At 38.2% G+C, this 23,533-nt stretch overlaps 5 protein-coding genes across 5 annotated transcripts; 4 read left to right on the forward strand and 1 right to left on the reverse strand.

The window, feature by feature from the left end:
• Window positions 1-260: 260 nt before the first annotated feature.
• Window positions 261-2,253, forward strand: LOC108085902 (zinc finger protein weckle). Its single transcript, XM_017182671.3, has 4 exons — window positions 261-522; window positions 579-1,589; window positions 1,650-1,999; window positions 2,062-2,253. The coding sequence occupies exons 1-4, from the start codon at window positions 349-351 to the stop codon at window positions 2,216-2,218; spliced, it is 1,692 nt and encodes a 563-aa protein (XP_017038160.1). The 5' UTR covers window positions 261-348; the 3' UTR covers window positions 2,219-2,253.
• On the reverse strand, window positions 2,239-23,387 carry Invadolysin (leishmanolysin-like peptidase, invadolysin). Its single transcript, XM_017182670.2, has 9 exons — window positions 22,591-23,387; window positions 7,244-7,395; window positions 5,502-5,532; window positions 5,347-5,429; window positions 5,140-5,251; window positions 4,427-4,812; window positions 3,955-4,368; window positions 3,599-3,891; window positions 2,239-3,534 (listed from the first exon to the last, which is right to left on the reverse strand). The coding sequence occupies exons 1-9, from the start codon at window positions 22,732-22,734 to the stop codon at window positions 3,077-3,079; spliced, it is 2,073 nt and encodes a 690-aa protein (XP_017038159.1). The 5' UTR covers window positions 22,735-23,387; the 3' UTR covers window positions 2,239-3,076.
• LOC108085835 (uncharacterized) lies at window positions 10,059-10,785 on the forward strand. The gene is given in 4 exon segments (XM_070287187.1): window positions 10,059-10,121; window positions 10,179-10,319; window positions 10,385-10,561; window positions 10,627-10,785. Coding segments are annotated over 4 exon segments (540 nt in total).
• Window positions 11,279-11,989, forward strand: LOC108085834 (uncharacterized). Its single transcript, XM_017182592.1, has 4 exons — window positions 11,279-11,329; window positions 11,390-11,536; window positions 11,595-11,771; window positions 11,831-11,989. The coding sequence occupies exons 1-4, from the start codon at window positions 11,279-11,281 to the stop codon at window positions 11,987-11,989; spliced, it is 534 nt and encodes a 177-aa protein (XP_017038081.1).
• Window positions 12,190-13,041, forward strand: LOC108085833 (uncharacterized). Its single transcript, XM_017182591.1, has 4 exons — window positions 12,190-12,252; window positions 12,442-12,588; window positions 12,647-12,823; window positions 12,883-13,041. The coding sequence occupies exons 1-4, from the start codon at window positions 12,190-12,192 to the stop codon at window positions 13,039-13,041; spliced, it is 546 nt and encodes a 181-aa protein (XP_017038080.1).
• Window positions 23,388-23,533: the final 146 nt, after the last annotated feature.

The following is a 23,533-nucleotide window of genomic DNA, read 5'->3' on the forward strand; positions in this document are numbered from 1 at the left end:
TTTTATCTTATAAGTTTTTGCTTTTAATTAATTTTTTAGTTAAAGGAAAATTGTTTAAAAATTTAAAATGGGTCTCAAAATATTTCCTTGCATTTTAAAAACTTAAAAATTATTTGATAAATTAATAAATTAATAAATAAATTAATAAAATTAAAGAAGTAAAATATTATAATATCAAAATCATAAATAAAACTGTTTGTTAAGGAACTACCCCTTAGTGAACCGGAACCAGCGTTGACAGCCACCATCCCTGCTTGCTTCCGGCCTTCGCCAGCCCTGGTCTTCTTGCAAAAGCAGAGTTGTCCATCAAAACAAACCAAAAAGTGATTTTTTAAATGATTTTTAAACATGACGACGTGCCTCTCGGAAACAGAGGCCACCAACGTATTTATTTGGCAGCGATGGTGTCGCCTGTGCGCCAAGGATCATCCCCAGAACCGAAATGTGTACTCCCAGGCGGCTGAATCTCAGTCCTGGACGAATATGCTGGCCATGACCATAGGAAAATACTTTTGGGTTGATGTAATTATTATTTGTTTACAACATAAACTGTGCTCCAAGTAAACCAAACATTCCAGATCAAACAGGTGGATGAGCTGAGCAATCACCTGTGTGTTGAATGCTTCACCATGATGGAGAGCCTCATGGAATTCTCGGAGAGAGTGCGAAGAGTCCAAACGCTTTTCAACAGACTGCAGACGGCCACAAAACCGGGAGCTTCAGTGGACTATGAGGAACTGCGACAAGATTGCGGCTTGGTGGACAACGACTGGAAGCACTTGATGTCCCGGGACACAAAAAGGATTCCTCTAAAGGAAACAGTAGAAGAAATAGTGGAAGAAGTTCCAGGTGAAGATGCCTTTTTAGAGGGAACAGTAGAAATTATAGAGGAAGAGCTGCAAACTGTAGAGGAGGAGGTGGAGCTGCAGGAGGCCCCCGATTGCATAGAGGAAGTGAAGCACATACCCGAGGAGGAATTCGATGAGGAGTCTGAAATAATTGAGGAAAACTACAACATTGAAGCCTACGAAGAAACCGCACAAGAGCAAGAATCTCAGGAAATACTCCAAAAAACAGAACTCAAAGCTAAACTCAGCCAGGAGACACAGGAAGCAGATGAAGAAGAAAACTTCTCCACCGAGAATCTCGCAGAGGAAGACGACGAGCCCGCCATCTACAAGTGCAGCATCTGCAGCAAACCCTACAAGAAGCCAAAGGCTTATAAGCGACACATGCTGGAAGTGCACAACGTGATGCCCGCGGATCTGCCCAAGCTGGAGTGCAATCAATGCGGCATAGAGTTTCCCACAAACAGCCAACTCCACATCCACTATCGCTCTCATTTGCCCGCCAAACTCAAGGCGGACAACTCCTGTCCACACTGCGAGAAACGATTCACCACGCCGGGCACACTTAAGCGGCACATTGAGGGCGTTCACAAGGGCATCAAGCCCTTTGTGTGTGACCTCTGCGGCAAGGGCTTCAAGTACATCACAGGACTCAAGGATCACAAGCTGGTCCACACCGACGAGTGTCCCTTTGAGTGCCCCGACTGTCACAGACGCTTTAAGAATAAGGCGAGATTAAAGGTAAGTAAAGAAGTAACCTGAAAATGCTACTTTTCTGAATCAAATCCCAACCTTTTCCAGATCCATTCAGATACGCACAGTGCCAACATCTACAAGTGCAACATATGCGGCATGAAGCTCAAGACCCGGCGTACCTTTAACAAACACAAATTGGTACACTCAGACGAACGGCAGTATAAATGCGATGTCTGCGGTTCGTCCTTCAAGAGAAGCAAAACCTTGAAGGCGCATCTCATCCTGCATACAGGCATCCGGCCGTACAAGTGCAACTTTTGCGGCAGGGAATTCTCCAATGGCTCTAACTGCAGATCGCACAAGCGACAGGCACATCCCAAGGAGCTGGCCGAAGAGGAATCACGAGGGGTTTCACGCTCCACACTGCTGCCCATGCTGGAGGAACTGACCAAGGCGTAGGTTTAACAGATCCTTCTAAGAACTTAGATTAGATTAGTAAATCCTTTTTTCTTCACAGTTCCAAGCTCATAAAGACACCTGCCAAGCCCAGCAAAACGAAGGGCAGTGTGCCAAAAGCTTCGTCTAAAAAGTTTCCGTTAGCCACAGAATCTTCCACCAAGGACACCGAAGGCGCCATTCTCTATGAAATAGTCGAGGAGCTGGATTACCCCTAAGTATTTCAATAAAAAGACACTTTAGTTTACAAGTATTAATTCTTGGTTTATTCACAATTCAAGTTTATTTCTTAAGAATACATTTTGAGGGCTGAGTTTTGGAAATCTTAAATGCTCGAGTTAGGCAGCGGGTAGACGAAAAAACCAAATGAAACTTAGGCAAAACTATATCGAATACATAAATCACAAGGCAATCAACGAATTTCGAAAACCATATTCATAATAAATAACAAAGTTTTTTAACAATTGTCCCAAATAGACTTTGGAATGTATTCAAGAAACTAAGATGCTCTTTAAAGCGTTTAGTTTGGAATTAAAGATTTCCGACTTACAAAAAAATACGAGAAAAATCCGCTGGGCACACTTAACAAAGATCACATATTGGGGGGATGGACCACATACGATTACGTTTACATAGCTACAAGTTTGGTAAGATGGGTCGATTTATAAGGAAGCAAAAAATTGGAAAGAAAAGATACAAAATACAAGTTATCTATGATATTTGAGCAATATTTGGGAACTTTCATCTTAATTATTTAGTTATAAACACTGGAACAATATAAATTTTAATAGAAAGATAGAAAGTAATCATGAAGCCTCAGCAAATTCCTACACATTTAAATTTAAATCTGTGGGTTTCTTGATAAAATATACATTTTTTGTTTGAAAATTAGTTCGAGTATCCACGATTCTTTGCTAAAACCGACCCTATCGTATGCTGGGAGTATTATTACACTTAAGACCGACCTACATTTAGACAAGTTGAGCTTATATCTTACAGCTAAAATGTACAAATTTCACTAAATACACCGAGAGAGCGAAGCGAGTAAATCTGCACACTGTCTCCCCCGAGTGAGCCTAACTGAGCCCACGTTGCAGGAGCAGGAAAGCAGCTGCGCTGATTATTATGGCCACGGAACTGGACAACTCGCTGGCCGCTGCACAGGCGAGGCTATCGCGGGGATACTTGTTGAGCGGATCGGGCTCCTCGCCCGGTCGACACTGCTTGCCCTGGGCAGCAAACTGCGCACCGCAGAGCTCGTGGCAGGGCGGGCACATGATGGCGCCCTTGTGCAGCCACCCATTGGCAGCTATCCTAATAGACAGCTTTTGCCCAGGGAAGGAGCACTTGTAGCTGTAGTTGCCCACCAAGATGTGGAGTCTGCCATCGAAGCAGTCGTACTTGTAGCAGCCGCTGCCCCAGTGCTGCCACTCGCGGGTTTGGTGGCAAGAGCGCTCCTCCCACATGGATTCGCTATGGTCGAAGCACTTGGCGCCATCGCCGTAGCTCTCCAGAGCAAAGTTCTTCTCGGGCTCTGGAAAGGAAATTCAGGAAAGAGTTAGCAAAAGTAGTTCCAGTTTCTTAAGTTCACCTCTTACTTGGATTATTCTCTGTGAAACGACAGTGGGAGCCCCTTACTATCACGTTCTTGCTGCGCCAGGTAAACTCCTGTATATAAGGACAATGATCCGCCAGGGAGACAGATCCACCATAGAAGCCTTCCTCACCATCCTTTACATGATTCAGGCTGTCAAAGTTCTGGTAGCTCTTGGGCAGCTCGAACTCATGACGTATAAGATTGCACAAGGCCACCGAGTTGCGGTCATCGGTGCACTCGGTCTGTAGGGGATCCTGCTTGACCTTCGAGCAGAATGGATGTATAGAGCGTCCCCTTTAACAGATAAACATTATAAAATGTAGATTTCAACATAACAACACACTTTCTCTTGCTCACCTGGCATGATTCATCTGTATCCAGTCCTTGCAGCTGCGCATGGCAAACGCACAGCCCAGATTCCTGCCCCAGGTTAGCGGTGTGGCCATGGAATAGTTGGCCCTATACCAGCCAGAGTCCTCCATCAAAGCCAGGGTGATGCGCGAGAAAACCGGCGACTGTGTGTGAGTGCCAGTCATGGCCTCGTTCTCGAGTATGCGCTTCTCCCAGTGGGTCAGGGCAGTGCCCTCGCCACCCTGATCCTCTAGCTCGGCGCCCTCCAGCTTCTCGCAGCCAAAATGGGCACGAACCTCGGCCACCACGCGAGGCGTGACCATCATGTCCACCACCTTGTTGACATGGCCGCCACGCACAGACCAGTTCTCCCGCACCACCTTGCGAATGGTGTCGTTGCTCCACTGATGGATCTGTAATCTGAAAGGAGATAGAATTAATTTCAGGTAAAATATTCCATCAAAAAGGCTTCTCTCACTTTTCATTCAGGTACGGTTTGCCTGTATCCGACTTTCTGGGCGTCCGGGGCTTGCCTTCATCATCCCTGAAAAAGGCGTACAGGCTAACGGAGAAGCCCAAGGCATGAAGAATCTCATGCTTGACGGTGGAGATCAGAGTCTGCAGCTCCTGCGGCTTGGTGCTTATGCTCTCCGGACACAGATTGGCATGTCCTGCAATTGGACGATCCAGTGCCGCCTCCTGTTGACAATGGGCCGCATAGGCCACCGTCAGGCCCTTGAAGCAACGCTGCGTCTGCCTGGCGGATACATAGAACACGAAATCTGCGTTCTCTATACCATCTCCAGGCTGCGTATTGCTATCGATCCTGCAGTTCTGACCAGTGGCATTGCAGACGCGACAGACCTAAACAAATTTTGAGTAAAAGAATAAAGAAAATATTATGTTATTCCTATTAAAACTATATTTTTTCAAGTGTCTTGTAGGCCACCAAATATACCACAAGTAAGTGTGGCAATTGCTCTCTTTTTTATGCTTAAACCCGTTTAAAACTCAACGAATAATTTATTTAAGCAGCAGGTATTTTGTTCAAGGTCTTTCTTGTAAATAATAGTTATTATAAATTGGTTGCCACAAGAGTTTTCCCCCAAGAATGTCTGCTCAATTATGTTGTGCATAGCAAATTTAAATATTAATTGGGGTTCTGGGGACACCTGGGCCGGGGATACTTACATCCAAGTGCTCGTTGGGAACCTGGACCTCGCCGCACATGGTCGTCGCCTTGCAGTGGTCGATGCAGTGGGTGTGGCCGTTCTTAACGTAAACCTGGGTGCTGTCGCATTTCCTGGAAACCGTAGCAGATTGCAAAACATATGAATAATTTAATACATTTTCGGTGTGCTGTTGTCTTTTGTGCAGGAACTCGAACCCAGAACCCACCTATTGAGGCGAATAACGCCCTTGGTCTCCCGCACCATGAGGGCCTGTTCCCAGAACTGCACGGCCTCCGGCAGCACGGTGTCCTGTAAAAGTGGGTGAACGGGTTAAATAAAATTCTTCAGCTCGGCTTCCAGGTATTATTAATGTCAACTCACATTTATTAAATTAAATTTCTCCTCTTCAAGTCTGCACAGCAGGTGGTTAGCCATGGAAAAAATAGGAAAATAGTTGTTTATTAATTCTGGGAATTTTCAGAGCAAAAGGATTGGTGTCAAAACATCTCAAAAGCATCTGTAGGAGGCATGTTTACTAAAGGTAAATTGCAAATTCCGGCAAAATCTGGCGAGCTGTGGCTTTGGTTTTTCATTTAAAAAGAAACCTTGGCAACTAAATTAATTTACGTGTTTTTTCTATTACTGTTTTCCGGTGTTTATAACTGGATTTATGGGTTTGCTTTATTACTTTGTTTGCGATTTATATGGTTTCTGAAAGATGAATTTTAAAACAGAGAAATATGTTGCTAAACATTACAAAGAACTTTAAGATAAAGTTTAAGCTTCAGTTTAAATCTGAATTCAACCGTAAATAAACAATTTTTAAGAGTTACATGAATGAATATGTGTTTTACGGGTGAATTTATGGGATGAATGCATGAGTTTACTTCGTTTTTCATGCTTGGATTCAGGGGTGAATAACATTTATGGGTTAATAATGGGCTTTCACAGCTAATTTGCATTAACAATTAATTCAGGGCGTTAACAAAAATACAGATAGCAAGCTTTCTTTTCTTTTACAAAGACTTCAGCTCTTTTTATATTAACAAAAACCCAAAAATCCTTTGAATTTACTCCTTAACAAGAAATGAAACTATCTTTAGGAAGCCGAAATTTTTCAGAAATTTTCGAAGTAACCCCTTATACTCTGCTGAAATGACTCCTTCACTGCTTTCAAAAGTATAAAAACTAATATTCCACATTTATAAAAATGTCTTAACCAATGTTAACCTTAAACTCATAATCCAATTACGAAGGCAAAGTAAGGAAGTAAAATCTCTTAACAAATTTGGCTTACAACTTTACACATCATTGTCACTAGATATTTGTTAACAACTGTCCACTTCGCGTAGCAGCTAATTGTGGGCCTGTTAGCACCTGTTTGAGTCACTTATTTGCGGCTGAATTATTCATCGCAACGAAACGATACTGAAACCCAAAATTAAAGCCAAGTGTAGCCAAGTGTGTAGAGTCAACTCTACGCTTTCCTGCTGACCTTGCCCGCTGCCAATCGATCGCGTGGATCGAGCGGATTCCGGAGCTCAACCACTGGCCATGTGAACGAAGCAATCGGTGGGGCTGGAACTTGGTCTGGGGACTGGGACTGTGACTGGGGATAACCTTAGGAGACACCTCGGCCCACTGTGTTGGTTTTTTTTTTATTGGGACAAATTGCGCACAAATACACCGCGCACACCTCAAACCAATTTTGGACCCAAAAGTGTTGTTACTCAACGACAGAGCGGCGGTAACGGTGCATGGCCAAATGGCCAAAACGGTTCGGAGAGTGAGCTGTTTCTCGCTTGTGCGCGGCTTTATGTTAACTTGACATTCGGCCAAGTCAAATTGTAAACTGTTTTTCTGTCTGCTTGGCTGGCTGCCATTAAAGTGCAATTAAAGCCAATTTTTTGTCGAGCTAGAGCAGGGATTTACACTAAGAAAAACTGGGAAATAGTAGTTACCTTATCTGTGGCTTAAAATATTTTATGTTGTAGCCTTTTAAAAGGGCATCTGCCCTTGCCTGGGTTTTGTTTATTATAAATTAATTTTAATATATTTTAGAACTTATTTAATTTACTTTTCAGAGTGTTTATATGTCTGACTACAACTGTAATTCCACTCACCTGTAAACGGAATCGTCGTACACCAGGAGAATGCGCAGCGGCTGCTCGGCGGCAACGCTGCGCCGGCGCACGCTATGCCTGGCTGAGTCCGTATCTCCAGCGACGGCGTCATCATCGCCATCAGCCAGTTGGATGCGCACGCCATGGACGACCTATAAAACGGAAGATGGCCAGATGATGAGATATTTATAGTAGATAGTTAAGGCAAGGCAAGGAAAGGCTAAGGAAAGGGAGAGTGTGAGCGGTGTAGAAATCAAGAAATCACTCAGCGGAGCTTAAACGAAAGCGAAATTGTTCGTTGTTAACTATTAAATGACGACATCTAGTCAGACAAAGGCCACACAAAAAGTAACATAAAAAGGCAGCTACACGACGGTAATTGGTCCGTACAAATTGCAGGGAAATTAATTTTAAATTGCCCCCCAAAATGTCGAACGATTGGCACATCCAAATGTCAATGATTTGCGCGGCCCAAGCTTATTATTTTGTTTTATTTTTTTGGGGGGTTTTTGGGTTTTAATTCAACCCATTGTTTTGTGCCTCGCATTGTGCAATGTGTGCCAATTATTAGGAATAAATTAGATGTCTTCGTTGAATATGCATGGCGGCCTTTGGGATGCTGCACAGATAGATAGATAGCTGATCTGATGACAGTCAGACAGACAGACGACAGAGAGACTGAGCACTTGACACTCATCAGCATAAATTTGTCATCGACGTCGCGACGTCTCAACATCTCGGAGATGATACGCTCAAGTGCGGATAAAATATGCTAAAAATATGCTGCCAAATACACTTATCAACTGTGTACATTAGAGGTTGTCTGTCCCGCCCCTTTTTAAGGACAGAAAATGGTCGTAAAAGGCTCTTTCCAGGGTTTGCAGTGCTGTCAAATTAGCTACTCAAATTGGTCAATTTTAAAGGCAGTAATTGCAGATAATTTCTGGGATATTTTGGATATCTTATTATAAGAAATATTCTGTCAATATATCTAAATACTTTATTTGATTGTTGCTTCTATTTAAGTCTAACTAACTTAAGCTTTTTTTTGCTGAATACCTAAAAGGGCAACACTGCTGGAAAGGTAATGGTCTTTCCATAAAAGCGAAAGCACAAGACAAGTATCTTTAGGGCTGAAAAAATAAACAGCAGCCATGAAAAGAGTGTACCTATGCTACATATATTTATATCAAAGGCCAGACAGCTTCGACAAAAGGCAATGGAAATGATAATAAAGCTAATTTGCACACAAGAACTGAATTGGCAGACAGCTTAGTCGCCTTAATTGATGGAGCACCACCATGTGTCCCTGCTTCGCCTCGAAGGCGATGTCGTGGGAAGTGGTTGTCGAGGTGTTCTCACTCTGTAACACTGCCGGCTAAATGGCAATTCAAGACACCTGCACGAACGAACCCGGTGTAAAAATTCCTATTTATCCAAGAACAACAATAGTTGTGGCAATCGCTTGATCTGACAAAAGAGTTTGGCATTGAAATGAGCTGAGCAAACAGCGGCGTGGCGGTGGTTCCAGTGCCACTCCAAGCCTCGAGATTTATCTTGAATCCCCATCATCAAAGTCATCGAAGCTCTAATGACTTGGGATCAGCACTGCACTGGGAAACAGTAACATGACATGACAATATCGATTTTTCATTTTCAAGACGTCATTGTTTACTTTTAAAACCATATTTGTCAAGTAAATTGATACCCAAAAATTATTTTGGGCTTACTAAAATAATATTGTAATTAAGAGGCTGAAGCTTAATTAAATTTGTGCCTGAAAAATTTAATTAAAAAACTTCAAAGCCTCTTGATCTTTGTTAAGATTAACCTCTTGTCATTAGGCTTCTTATCACGTGCTTGGCCAATGTGCCATATCATTTCCGAGATGTCATCCCCTCTGGGACAACGCCCAGCCAGTGCGATAAGTAATCTTAGCTCAGGCCATCAAAGAGTCGTATCTCCCTAAGCCGGCAATAATCGTGACAACGACCCTCGAAAAAAAACTGAATAAGCAACATAATGTACGATCTTCACATTGATCGTGCCCAACTTGGAGCAGCATGATCCCCCTTGGAGCATAGCCCGCCCCTCCTCTGCGGTCGAGTGCATTGAAAAAAGCGTTTGAAAAACCGCACAAATTACAAATCATCTGCGAAACGTTTGGCAGGTGAAAGATGATGACGCACAATGGTATTTAGACGGGCAGGCAGGCAGCTCGATGCGTTTGCTGTCATTGGCGGAGGATTGGTGTCTTATGGAGGAGGGGGATACTGTATGGCGGTGTCAATATCTCTGCGGCATTAATGCAACCCAAATGCATCGAGATGCGAACCGTTAAACACTGACTGCATTCATTAATGGACCCGATACTTTTACAATGGCCAACTCTGACATTTATGGCAGCATCATTAGTCACGAAAAATGCAGTTAATTGATTTTTTAATGACTTATTCGGTGGCTAAAAAAAAAATTTGGGACTTGGGGGATTTAATTATGAATAAACCAGGGAAACCTCCGAGATTTCGTAAGCCTAATTAAATTTAGCAACGCTTGCAATATACAAGATCTTGCAAGCTAAAAATAAAATCTATAAATATGTAAATTAAAAGTTTAATATAGATTCTAAATTATTTTGAATGATATAGAATCTATTTCTACCGTTTTAACTTTGATTTCAATATTTAAAAAATTGATACTGTTTGTTAAATGCTCGTGTCTTTTATAATTTGGACTATTAAAAACATATTTGGTACTCAACTAGCATGTCTCATCGTTTAAATATAAGCTAAAAATCGCAGTTTAAAACGGTAGAATGAACAGGTGGCAACGTTTTTACTTCTACCTGCGCTGTCTGAATAACATAGGTTATAACCATGTGGGTCTAAATGTAATATCATTGAGGAATTCAGAGTAAAAACCATACCGTTTCAAGGGTTCCTACAAATTCAATTCCCTGAGATGTGATCTCTATGCTCCCGGACTGGCTGACATCAAGCAGTGTCTCATCAAGGCCATCGATCGAAAGCACAATATGATAAACATTGAAGCTTTCTTAAATAAAAGCATTTCAGAGGTATTTTGAAAATCTAAAATAAACATTTTGTACATCTTTCCAAGTGTTAATATTGCATTTTGCAGTAAACTATTCATTTTAAAATAGTTAAACGAGAGAGCGGCGGTTGGCATCCGTTTATGTACGACATGACCGTGGACATTTGCAAATTCTTCAGGAACCCCAGGAAGTTCTTCGTTCCCAATTTTCTATATACGTTTTTAAAGCCATTCACAAATGTCAATCACACCTGTCCATATTTGGTGAGTCGCTCTGTGTTGTGAATTGCCTTTCGATAATAAATTATTTCATTGCCATTTTATTGAAGGCCGGCACTGAGATGCGTCTTTGGCAATGGACCCCAGACGAAGATGGAGTCTTGGCCAAACTGCCAGTGGATCATGGGCAATATGGTTTACACACCACTTGGTTCATCAACAAGAGCTCGGCAATGCAAATCAATGGTTCTGTTTTATTTTTCAAGTGACTCTTAAACTATATTATATTTTATGAATATTAAATCAGTTTAATTCAATTCAAAAAATGTCATTAATTGGGTTAATCATAATTAAAAAGCAATTACAAAGCCTTTAAAAGCAATTAGGGAACTGCACTGAAATATCTGACTTTGGGCTTACAGACCAACATTTCGATTTTAAGCGGAATGATGAGCAGGTCGCAGCGGATATATTTATATTTATTTTGGGTGAATACATTTGGCTTTAAACAAGTGAGTAAGCTTTCATAGAGTTTGAAGTTTTTTTTAAGAGAAAATGTGTAAAAGAAAAGTAGTCTGATGTGTCATTAAAATCAATTTCTTTGATTTATTGTTATATAAAATCAGAGCTGCCTTCAAATTCCAAATCAAAAATAAATAACCATTTATTATGTCATCACAAATTATAAACAATTAAAACGAAATTAACAAACTAAACTATCATGGATTACGAAGGCACCATATTTTAGTAATAAAGAAAGTCATGATCAGCTCGCTGGCTATATTTTTAAGTCTAGTTTGGCTGAATAACCATGTAGGAAAAATATCTAAAGAAAACAATTACATTTACGTTTAAAACTACCTTTCTCCCAAGGTCAACGGTTCATATAAATTTAATGCCCTGGTTTGTGATCTTCGTGCCCCGGAATTTGGCATCATCAAGCAGTGCAACATCAAGGCCATCGATCGAAAGCACAATATGATCAATATTGAAGCCATTTTAAATAAAACCATATCGGAGGTGATTAAAGATCAGTAAAAAACTATTTTCTTTATATAAAAACTAATCTGATTTCTAGTTTTCGATTCGTTTCATAATGGTTAAGCGGGAAAGTGGCGGCTGGCATCCATTTATGTACGACATGACTGTGGATATTTGCAAATTCTTTAGGAATCCCAGAAAGTTTTTTATTCCCAATTTGATATATTCATTTATGAAGTCTTTTACCAATGTCAATCACAGCTGCCCATATAAGGTATGTAGAGTATAGTATATTTATTATATAGTATATTAAATAATTTATTACATTTTTAGGCTGGCGCAGATTTGAGTCTTTTGCATTGGACCCCGGATGAAAACGGAGTTATAGCCAAGTTTCCGGTAGATCATGGACAATATGGCCTACAGACCACTTGGTACGTCAACAAAATTAGTGCGTTACAAATAAATGGCTCTGTTTTGTTTTTCAAGTGACTTTGGCTGTTGGAGTTCAGTATGCTTTAAATAAAATATTTTGATGAATATTATGTTAAATTTGAAAAAATAATATCTATGTTTAAATCATCATTTAAAATCAATTATAATTATAATTATTTAAAAGTAATCAGGGTACTGCTTTGAAATGGCTTACACTGGCCTTACTACAAACCAACATTTCGGTTTTAAACGGAAGGATGACTAGGTCGCAGCGGATATATTTATATTTATTTTGGTTAATTGCATTTGGCTTTATTCAAGTAAGTAAGCTTTCACAGAATAAATAAATAAAAATATTTATTTGATTTAAAAATTAATTATCAATAGCGAAATTAACAAACTGAACTATCACAAAATCTAGTAATAAAGAAAACCATTATCAGATCAGATCTGATAAATATTTACTTTTAAAAATCAAAACTAAGGATTAAAACTATATTTTTTTCCAGGTCAACGGTTCATACAAATTTAATGCCCTGGTTTGTGATCTTCGTGCCCCCGAATTGGGCATCATCAAGCAGTGCAACATCAAGGCAATAGATAGAAAGCACAATATGATCAATATTGAAGCTTTGTTTAATAAAACCATATCGGAGGTGATTGAAGATCAGTAAAAAACTATTTTCTTTATATAAAAACTAATCTGAATTCTAGTTTTCGATTCATTTCATAATGGTTAAGCGTGAAAGTGGCGGCTGGCATCCATTTATGTACAACATATCGATGGATATTTGCAAGTTCTTTAGGAATCCTAGGAAGTTTTTTATTCCCAATTTGATATATTCATTTATGAAGTCTTTTACCAATGTCAATCACAGCTGCCCATATAAGGTATGTAGAGTATAGTATATTTATTATATAGTATATTAAATAATTTATTACATTTTTAGGCTGGCGCTGATTTAAGTCTTTTGAATTGGACCCCGGATGAAGACGGAGTTATAGCCAAGTTTCCGGTAGATCATGGACAATATGGCCTACAGACCACTTGGTACATCAACAAAATTGTTGCAATAAAAATTAATGGCTCTGTTTTGTTTTTCAAGTGATTTACATACTATTTGCATTGATTCTTTAAACAAATTGAAATTAATAAAATAATAAAAGTGGGCACTGGGGTAAAATGTATTTTATTAAATATTTCTTATATCACATGAAAATATAAGCACACTCTTTTTTGTACATTAACCACAACAAAACCCTAAATTTCAAAGGCTCTATAAGGACTTTTAAACTAATTTTCAACTAAAAAGTAAAAGTTTAAATGAAAATTTGCATTTGGAGGAATCCAAAGAATAAATCCCCTATAACAATTGATGACATCACTGCCCTGGATGGACATGATCCAGTTTACCATATTTTTTGGCCACACTTTCTAACCATGCCGGCGGCATGCACATGGGCTGGCTTATTCAATCGCTGATAAGACGTAATGCCCAACCGGCTTGCATACTAACACAGATTCAAGCGGGGGCTAACAAATTTTTTTCGGTTTGTGGGCCACACATTCGAGCGTGTCCAGCGTTTTGGCCATGCGACTCACGTTTAAGGCAGAAACGGTAACAATTCGAAGAGGCCAAAACGCGAAAAAGCGCAAAACCGTCCAAAGAAAAGCGAGGAGGAGAAATGTTTTGCTGTTGGCCACAGTTGGTTGCGCCTGCGCCCGCCTGATCACTACCTCCCGTATTTACTTTTAAAGCAAACAAATAAGTGGTAGCAAAAAAAATAAGCGAAACTGTGCTGGCTATTTTGGCTTAAAAAATAAGTTAAAATCTTTGATAAAAATATTAAAAATTAGATGAAGGTAGCTTTTAAGCAAGGGTATTTAAGGGAAAAAACTTGTAAAATTCCTGCTTAAATTTATTTAAATTTTATTGTAAATAAAGCTGGTGTTATTTTCTCAAATAAGCTCAAACCTAGCTGAATTGGTAACACTTCAAGCCACGCATATTGACTGGTATTACGAAGTGCCAACGCGTTTGGCTTGGTTTGGTTCGGTTTGTCCAGTTGCGCATGCTAATTTGGGCGCGGGAATCGATCATCGACGGCGGTTGAGTAATTATTTACGAGTGTCTCTTGCTCGGAGGCAGTCACTCCATTCATTCCGTCCGTCAGTCGCATTTCTGCGTCTTCATGTCAGTCTTTTACACTCTCTTCCGCACAACAATGTTGCACAGAAAATAAAAAACATAATTAATTTATGGTTGGGAAAATTTCAAGTATAAAATCAAGATTGTAAAATCGGAAACAGACAGTTACAGAAAAAATATAAAATATGTTTATGATGATTTTGATTTGAAGGTAGAGTCATAATCAAAATACAAAATAATTAACACTATTTTGTACATTTTTTATTAGGATAATGAAGAAATAAATCGGGTTTGAATGTCAATAATTATTTTGAAAAACAAATCTGGTTATAATTCAAAACATATTTGATTTTCTGTTATTTTGATTCAATGACCTCATGAATATTTATAAGCTTTAAATCAAAACCAAAGCATTGCTGAATTTAAATTTGATAACACGATTAATTGATTTATATTCCTAAAATATATAATGATCCTATAATGTATAGGATCATTATATATTCATTTTCATCATTTATATTCCTAAAATATATAATGATCCTATAATTTATAGGATCAATTATATCAATTATATCAATTATATCAATTAATCGTGTTATCAAATTTAAATTCAGCAATGCTTTGGTTTTGATTTAAAGCTTATAAATATTCATGAGGTCATTGAATCAAAATAACAAAGGAATTTGCATGATGTTGTATTGTGTTGATATTAAATAATATAATCAGCCCTGTTTCTTTTTTGAATAACCTAATTTAAGATTAGCAAATAATGATTTCTTTGACCTTGACATTACAGTTTTGGTATAACCAGATTTTTAAAATATTAATAATCAATTTTTAAAAATTATATGCATACTGAAAGCATTGGCATAAGGCAGAAATATTTGCTTTAAATTTACATGATTTTAAAGAAATAAATACTATATAAATTCCCTCATATTTCAGTGTATTTTTTGAGTGCTTCCCAGCTGACTGTCACCTGCGTTCAACGCTCTCTTAAGTTCGGCAGATCAATCGAAGTCGCTGCTTTCAATCGAGCGTTTGCTTTGGGGCTTTCACTTTCCTTTGGGGCCGCCACTCTCACTCTTGGATTCTCTGGAGCCGCTCTGCTGCTCTTTTCAATCTCCTCTTTGCTCTTATTCATTATTATTTTTTGTATTTTTGTTGTAATATTTAGTGAGCCGGGTTTTGCCGATGGCTATTTTACATGCTGAGCCACTTTTGTAGAGCTTTATTGGCTCTCCATCTGTTTGTGACTCATCTGTTTGCTGAATACTGATTATTTTTACTCAATTCGTTCGTTACCTCACAGTTTGACCGCAAAATCAACGAAAAAAAGGAGGCTGTGTATATTACCTAATTGAAAATATGAACAACTGCAGCTAATCTGAGGCACTTGAGCAGCACTAGATCTAGCCCGGAATCAGGCCGGGATCAGCCGGAAAATCATGAGCTATTCAAGTGACACAATTTACGCCGCAAAACTCAGATGTATTCAATTGGCATGGTGGCAGTCTAGTAAATTGAATAATTGCATTAACTGGAACTAAAAGTGTCACAAATAGAGCTGGCAATAAAATGGTGAAATTCCAGCAATTTAATGTTTCGCTGGAAAATTCCCATTAATTTATTTTTAAATTATTTAATCTGTACCACAGAGTGAGTTTCTCAGTTAATAATAAATTATAAAGAAATAAAGTGAAGAAATGCTATTTTTAGTAAGAATAAAATGTTTTTAAATGATTGTGCATGAAGTCTTCTGATAAATGAATAAATTATAAGCTTATAAATGTTTAATTAAACGTTTAGGGAATTTCACAGAATTTATTATTACTAAACTAAACACCTTGTAAAATTCCTAGAATTCACACTTGCAGAAAATCCCTTAATGCAATTTAAGCCAGCCAAGCATCCCACGTGCCTTTCCATAAATAAATCATTAAAAATAGAAAAGCCAAGCTAAATAATTAATTTATTTGTATAAACAAGGGCTCATAATACACAAGTACATATGCTTTACTTCAGAGAGTAAGACAATGCCTAATTAGTTTGTAATTGAATTAAGACCCACACGTTCTGTTCAGGCCATTGAATTTGGAATCTGCAAGTGGCACGTTTTACTTCATGACAGTGAAATGTTATTCCAATTTGCAGTTGAAGATGCCAAAGATTGAAAACAAAAGCAGTGGTATGAACTAGGGGAGAATGAAACACTTTAAAAGTTTATAGCAAAATTTTAAAAATTATTTTAACAGTATAAATAATATTTCTCAGTTAACTTAATTGGAAAAAGAAACGTTTAGGCTTGATTTGTTAACTACCAAATTTATATAATAATACATAAAACCTATTACTATTAGGTACCTATCATTATCACCATAAATTTAGTCTTTAAAATAGTCTGCCTTATTTTTAAGCTATTGTTATTAAGGGCCAAAGATGATCCACTGTGCCAAGTACACAAGTCTTAAAGGGCTTATGCAAGGACCCCGCCCACTTCCACTTTAACCCATAAGCTCTTCCTGATGAAGACACTTGTTTGCTCTCTCGCTGGACTGGCTGCCTGGCCAGTTGCCGGACTTTTGTTTCAAAAGCGTTTCGTTTAATGGCCCTGAAGCGGCATTCGTCAGCCAGCCAACGTTGCGTTGCGTTGCGGCTCTCGGATAAACGTGTTTCCTCGAACTTGCAGCGGAGATAAATTCCAGATTTTTGCTAGCCGGCTGATATGTCTAGCCATTTGTCTATTTGCGGTGATTACCTCCGCTACGTAGTTGGCACTGGTGGGTAGCCATGGCAACTACTCTTACTTCGCATATTAGCTAGCTAGCTACCTGCTGCTGTTGCTTTCAGCATTTTTAATTGAATGGAAAGACTGAAGGCAGCTGCAACTGCTTTAGTTATGAACGAGCTGCTGGTCGTATTACTCACTTTCTAGTAATAAATGACACAGTAAACATTTACAAAGTGCCCGGCTTTTTGATTTAAGGGGGGATATACATGTAAACCAAACTTTTTTTGGGAATTTTTTTTTTTTGTTTAAAAAATAGTTTATTACTTAAAGAATATACTGTGTAAGTTTCATCATCGAATTCCAACTTTAAGTGCCTCAAATCAAGTATGAACGCAAGGTATACAAGTGTAAACGTGGGCGCATCAAAAACTTTAAACGTCTTTTTCTCAGCTTTAAATTCTTGCATTTCTACCTATGCTATGGACACGATTCACAAAAAACTACGTAACATATCGGAGTGAATCAAATTTTATTATGATCAGCATGAAATTATCTTCTATTTGAACCTACATGGTTGTTATAAAACTGAGTATTACTATTTTTTAAGAGGGTGGGAAGTGAAAACTGATCACCTCAAAATGGCATTTTTTCCTTCAAATTAAAATTTAATTTTTTTGTCTTGATTTATTTTTGGTTTTTTAGGTTCAAATAGAAGATACAGGTGTAATGAATAGAAAAAAATTTAGTTTACGGATTTTGGACAGGAATTACGAGCTCTATCGTGTCCATAGCACGGCAACTCAAAGCTCGAGGCGCTACGGCATATGTTCCATAACTCCGCCATTTTGTAAAATATTGTTTATAACTAATTTTTTTTATCATCTCTGATTCTACTTTTAACTATATCCAAAGTTTCACGACGATTGCTTGACTATTTCTTATAAAAAAAAATTCACGAAAAATGGCCAAATTTTGACCGCTTACATGTATATCCCCCCTTAAGAACATCACAAACTTAAATGATTTTCTTAAAATGAAAGTTTCCCTTTAAAAATTAGAGTTGCATTTAAATAAAGTTAGTTTTTTGTACAATTATAATAATTATAATGACCATCTAGGATTTCCCAAAACTCTGTTGTTGTTATTTATTGTTAAATTTTAATTGCTTAGTAGGAAACCCATGGTTGTTTTTAATTTAACTTTTTAATTGCTGATTCGTTCAATGGAAATTCAATACAATCGTGATGCTGCAATCAAATCGCTAAACATAAATCTAATATTTCAGGTAATTCTTTGAATGCCACAGCAGTGAAATCAAATTTTAAATTGTATGTAAATTAGCTTTTCGGAGGAATATCTGTACTTGACAGGCTGCAACTGAAGCTGCGTAACTGAAACTGCGTAATTCGCCAATTACACTTGCAATCCAATCAATGGGGTTGTCAGTCACAAAATTATCCACCTTCGCAATTTTTACTGAAGAAAAAAAAACCGGAAAATCCTCCGCCGATTCCCATTTCCCTTTTTCATTCCGAATTTTTCTTCCTTGCAAAGAAAAATGCTTCAAAGTCTTGTGAATGGCTTCTTTGTTGGCTCTGTCGCAACTTTTATATATATATTTTTTTATTTTTTCTACCTAGCAACTTGTTTGTTCAAAGTTTTGTTCCTCAAGTTGATAAATATTTAATCGTGAGGAATGGATGGGGGGCTCAAATGCTGTGGCATGGATAGACGGCTATCCACTTAAAATGTAAATGGAAATACATGTTTGCAAAACAAATCGCTGATATGAATGCATTTGCATTTCGCGTAAAAGGTTCCCATCGGGTGGTTGCAGCCCCAGGGATTATGATTTGATTTGACTTGCCACTGAAGAACAATGATTTGAGACTATTGAAATGTTGCAATCGCCGAGGCATTGGTAAAGATATGAAGAAATCTATATTTATAAAAAAAAAAATAATCTAAAGAATATTACAATGATTGCAGTGCAAATGGTAATAATGATTATTTTTAGTGTAATTGGTTTAGCGATAATTTTTCACCAAAAACTAGTTGAAACAGCAAGGAAAATGAAATAGAACTGGCACTATCAGAAATTATTTCCTTATTACATCATAAAGCTATGAATAATAATAGTTCTATATAATTTCTATATAATTTTAGGTCATGTAATAAGGAAATAACTATAAAAAGTCTATACATTAATTACAAATTCTAATATGTAAGCCACCTGCTTGTTATTAACAATAAATTAAAACCAACCTTATTTTTCTCCTGAATTTTTTGGATTGGCCTTATTCCAACTTTTTAATTTGCCAATTTTTTGCTAGAACAAAACACCTTTAAACCTTTCATAGAAAATCCGCTTAACAGCAGGGAGCAAAAGCGTAATTAGAGTAAAAAATTAATTTACGCTTTTAAAAAGCTTGAACGAAAATCTGTTGTAATTTTAGAGTGCCCTTCAGTTGCGCGTTCATCTGATAAGTACAGTCTGTAAAGTTTTATATTATTTAAAAGTATGCAAACAATTTTGTATATAATAATTCTTACCAAATTGTTTCTTAATTTTCAATGCCGGACATCCCTACTTACGATTAGCACCCATTTAAAGCTATCAACAATTTCGGGGATCTCAACGAATTTCCTTTTGTTATTTTTAAGTGCCCTTTGGACCTGCGTTTATCCGCTTATCATCCGGTCAGTACAGTCCGCGACATCGCTGTCAGTCCCGGGGAACACGCACACAGGCAACGTGACAAATGATTCAATTCGGAGCTCTTTTTACACATTACTTTTTCGTTGCTTTCTTCAATTTATATAAGTCTAATTAGAATTGAGTGCCCCCGGCTTCAACTGGACCGGTATCTGCGGGGGATTTTAGAGGTTACCAGGGTGCAAATCGGTCACTGGACTCTGCCCACATTTATTTACTCATTTATCCCGTCTGTTTGCGACAGGATGAGTTCGAGGGAGGCGGGCGCAACAGAAATTTATCCTCGAAATGGAGACACAATCTGGCGGATTGTTTTCATGTCTCTGTTTTTGTTTTTGCATTTACAACAGTTTAAGTTACAGATAATTCAATTAATTACACGCCAGGCGACCTCGACAGCATCGTTAGCTATCGACAGACAGTCGCTGAATTAATTTTCCCCTGCCTCCCAGAGTTCACTTTTACTTGCGGAAGAAGGGGGAAAACCAAAGTGGTTACTCGCTAATTAAGACTCTCTGGCTGAACGCAGTTTATCCACGATTTTAAGGGCGTTTAATTATTCGTGAAGTAGGAGATAATGTACAATGTGTGCACCTTAAAAGGTTTTTAACTTTATTATTCTGTCTGAAAGAGCAAACAAATATTTAAAAAAAAACCCCATTGATTAAAAGAGTTTCCTAGTTCACAGAATACATCTCTAAAGGTGAAGAAATTATTTTTCCTCTGCGAAATAGTAACAAATTGAAAGTTAACCTAAGGATGACAAGTATCTGGTTTCCCAGAAACATAATTTTCCCCACATTTTCCAAGAAGAGAAATTAATCAAATTCTTACAATAACAAGTTTCCACAAGCAGTAACATCTCAAGGACAGAAAGTTTCTTGATTCTCCGAATTAAAAGTGTCCTGAAAGGAACGTTTATAAATTGAAAAACATTTTTCCTTCAACGAAAGTTGACTTTGTGGAAATTGTAACTACGCCGGGGAACAACTGTACCGCCACTCGGCAGTAATCATGTAAATTCCCCCCTTTTTTGCGCAATTGACTGCGACCTTTATTTGTGGCGACGCGCCAATTAAAATGCCGTTGATTGGAAAGCAGCAAGATGTAAGAAAAATCCCCCCCCGGCAAACCCGGCGAAAACACAAAACCAGTAATGTCAAGTAAGACAAAGTGAGAACGGAGCAACAAGTTGGCGGACAGTGTCTGACATTAAACCTTAACTAGACCAGTGTGTATCGTGGTGGCTGCAGGTGGAGGCGGTTTGGTAACCACTGGTTGCCAGTTGTCTGTTGCCTGTTGGCAGTTGCCTGTTACCAGGTAATACCCATCGGCAGCACAGCACCACCACCGACCGACCACATTGCATAGACTGAATCCGAGGCGGAATCTTGAATGCGCATATGATTATCCGGTGGAATTAGTCAATAAGCTGCGGTTGCCATTGCCTCGTTATTGTTTCTGTTTCTGATTCAATTTCAGTTTCCATTTCAGTTTCTGTTTCTTGCTTTTTCATGAGAACGGCAATTTCCAGTGCTCAGTGCCCTAATTCCGCCCTAATTAGGCCGTTCTACGTAAGCACCAATCAATTATAAATTTCCTGTGAAGCCAGGACCAATTAGGAGCTTTCTCTAATGAGCACAGAGGACACAAATACAGAAGGGACAAGGACCTGAAACCAAAAATTCCATCAGTTCTGACGCTGTACTAAAGTGTTGCTCCCAAAGATGGATTTTGTGTTGCTCTAACAGGTGTTTCTATGTGAGCCCAGAGGGTGTTTTACAAATAAAATCATGTTACATTTAATTAGGTGTATTTCCAGGGATATTTAGCTTAACTTTCTAATGGCCGAAGATGTACAGTCTAATATAAAATTAATATTAATCCATAAAACTGTTTTAAAATGTTTCCAACTTGCCAAAAAGAACTAAAGCTTTTTATTATCTGCATTTATACTCTCCGAAAATGTGCAAACTTAAATTTTACAACATTTAAAACAAATAATAAATTAAAATAAATTTCGAGCTAACCTTTTCAATAGTTAAATTAGCGAAACAAGTAAATAAAACAACTAAAATAAGTAAGAAAAGCCTTTCATCTCGTTACTTATTTATTATTTTCCTGAATGAAATGACGGCTAAAACTTGTAAACAAAAATCAATTTTCGGAAATAGTTGCTAAAATGCCCTTAAATTATTTTGTATATGTAAAAAGTTAAAGGATCTGATGTTTTCAGAATTTATTTTTAAAGCCACGTCAAAGCGTCTTTTTGCGACATTATTAAACTATTTAATGAAGCCTTGATGAATATTGAAACGCTTTTTGATAAAGATTTATATTCTCTTACTATATATTATATTTTCTGCCTTCTATTGAAAGTATATTTTAACATTTTGTGGCTTCAATGTTCGATGAAAGATGTAGGGTTTCAAGAACAAAGGCCATTCATAAAAATATAATAAAACACATTTCCGGCATTCCAAATCTTGATTGAATTTGCTGCGGTTAATCCCTTTATAAAAATCGATTTGCTGAAAATAGTTGCGGTTGCGATTGTGATTGCGATACATTTATATATTAATTTGCCAGGTGACTAAAGGTCTTGACATTTTGGCATCGCCATCTCTCCAGGTCCTGAAATAGCCTTTTCCCAGATTTGTTTTTGTTTGGCAATTCGTTTGTTGTTGTTGCCAAGCAACATACGTATATGGAACACATAAACTAACTGGAAACGTAGCAAGTAGAAGTCTTTATACTCTACTTTTTATATTTAAATAATTCATTTTTAAGGCAGATATGGGATATAATTGTAGAAATCTGTCGAAAGTTAAGGTTTTGAAGTGATTTTAAATATTTAAAAAATATTTTAAGGGGTTAAATATATTTTATAGGCTTCCCTAAACACTCATAAGCTAAATTCTCACTCTATTAGCTGTAATTAGATCTAAGAGACTAGATCGACTTGTCTGGTGATCCTGATCAATAAGCAAAAAGGGCATATTTATATATAAACACATTCACATCGTGCTGGATTCGTGCACTGATGGACTCCGGGACTCACCTCATGGGCCTTGGGATGCTGGTGCTGACAGTTGTGAGCGGTGGCCGAAACGACGAGCCAAAAGCAGATGCCAAGGGCCGCCAGGAATTTGGCCATGTTGAGCGGGGAAACCAACGCAGGTGGTGGTGGTGGGCTTTTGGCCATATTACGTTTGCTAATTACACGGTATAACAGAGCATGGTTATGAGTTTTTGCCAAAACAGATTGTTGGTACAGACGAAAAACTCTGATTTGTTTGTTTCTTTATTTCCAGTGGTACATTCTTTGTTTACTTTCGCGCTGTTTGCTCTTGTTTGCCTTTGTTTGCTTTGTCAATTAACTCGCGCGAAACCGGCTCGAATCCCTCTCACACACACACACAGGTACGCTCACACCAACACTCAGGCGGTGGACTACTTTTTGTTTGTTGCTGTTTCTATTTCTTTTTCGGGTGGGTGTGTCCGCCAATCTTAGCCCACGCCAAAGCCTACAACAACAACAACAACACAAGCGAACCCAAACATAAACACCAAACCCAAAACACCAATCGAAAACTGCAAGTATCGCGGGGTAAATGTCAAATTCTCATGAACTCATGAGTGCATTCTGGCAGGGATTGCGAGTCGCCGGCACGTTCACATCCTTTTCGACACAATGGACACCAAATATCCGGGATATTTGTGGGTTTTCATTCACAAAAACGATGCCGAAAACACTCGCGAATTAGGGGTGTGCGATGTGCGGCGATTGGGGAGGGGGGGTGGACAACAAACGGTGAAAAATAACGCAGATAACGCGGCGTCTTTGCTTTCGAACAATTTTTTTTTTCGAACTCGAATTTGTATCTTGCACCCGTATTTATAGGTTTAGATACAATCCGAAGAGAGCCGACGGATGCCGAATGCATCCGAAAGATAATCAGCTGACCTGAAGTTGCGCTGGCCAACACTAATTTCAGAGGATT

The sequence above is a fragment of the Drosophila kikkawai genome, chromosome 3R (genome assembly GCF_030179895.1).
Source record: "Drosophila kikkawai strain 14028-0561.14 chromosome 3R, DkikHiC1v2, whole genome shotgun sequence".
Classification (NCBI taxonomy): Eukaryota; Metazoa; Arthropoda; class Insecta; order Diptera; family Drosophilidae; genus Drosophila; species Drosophila kikkawai.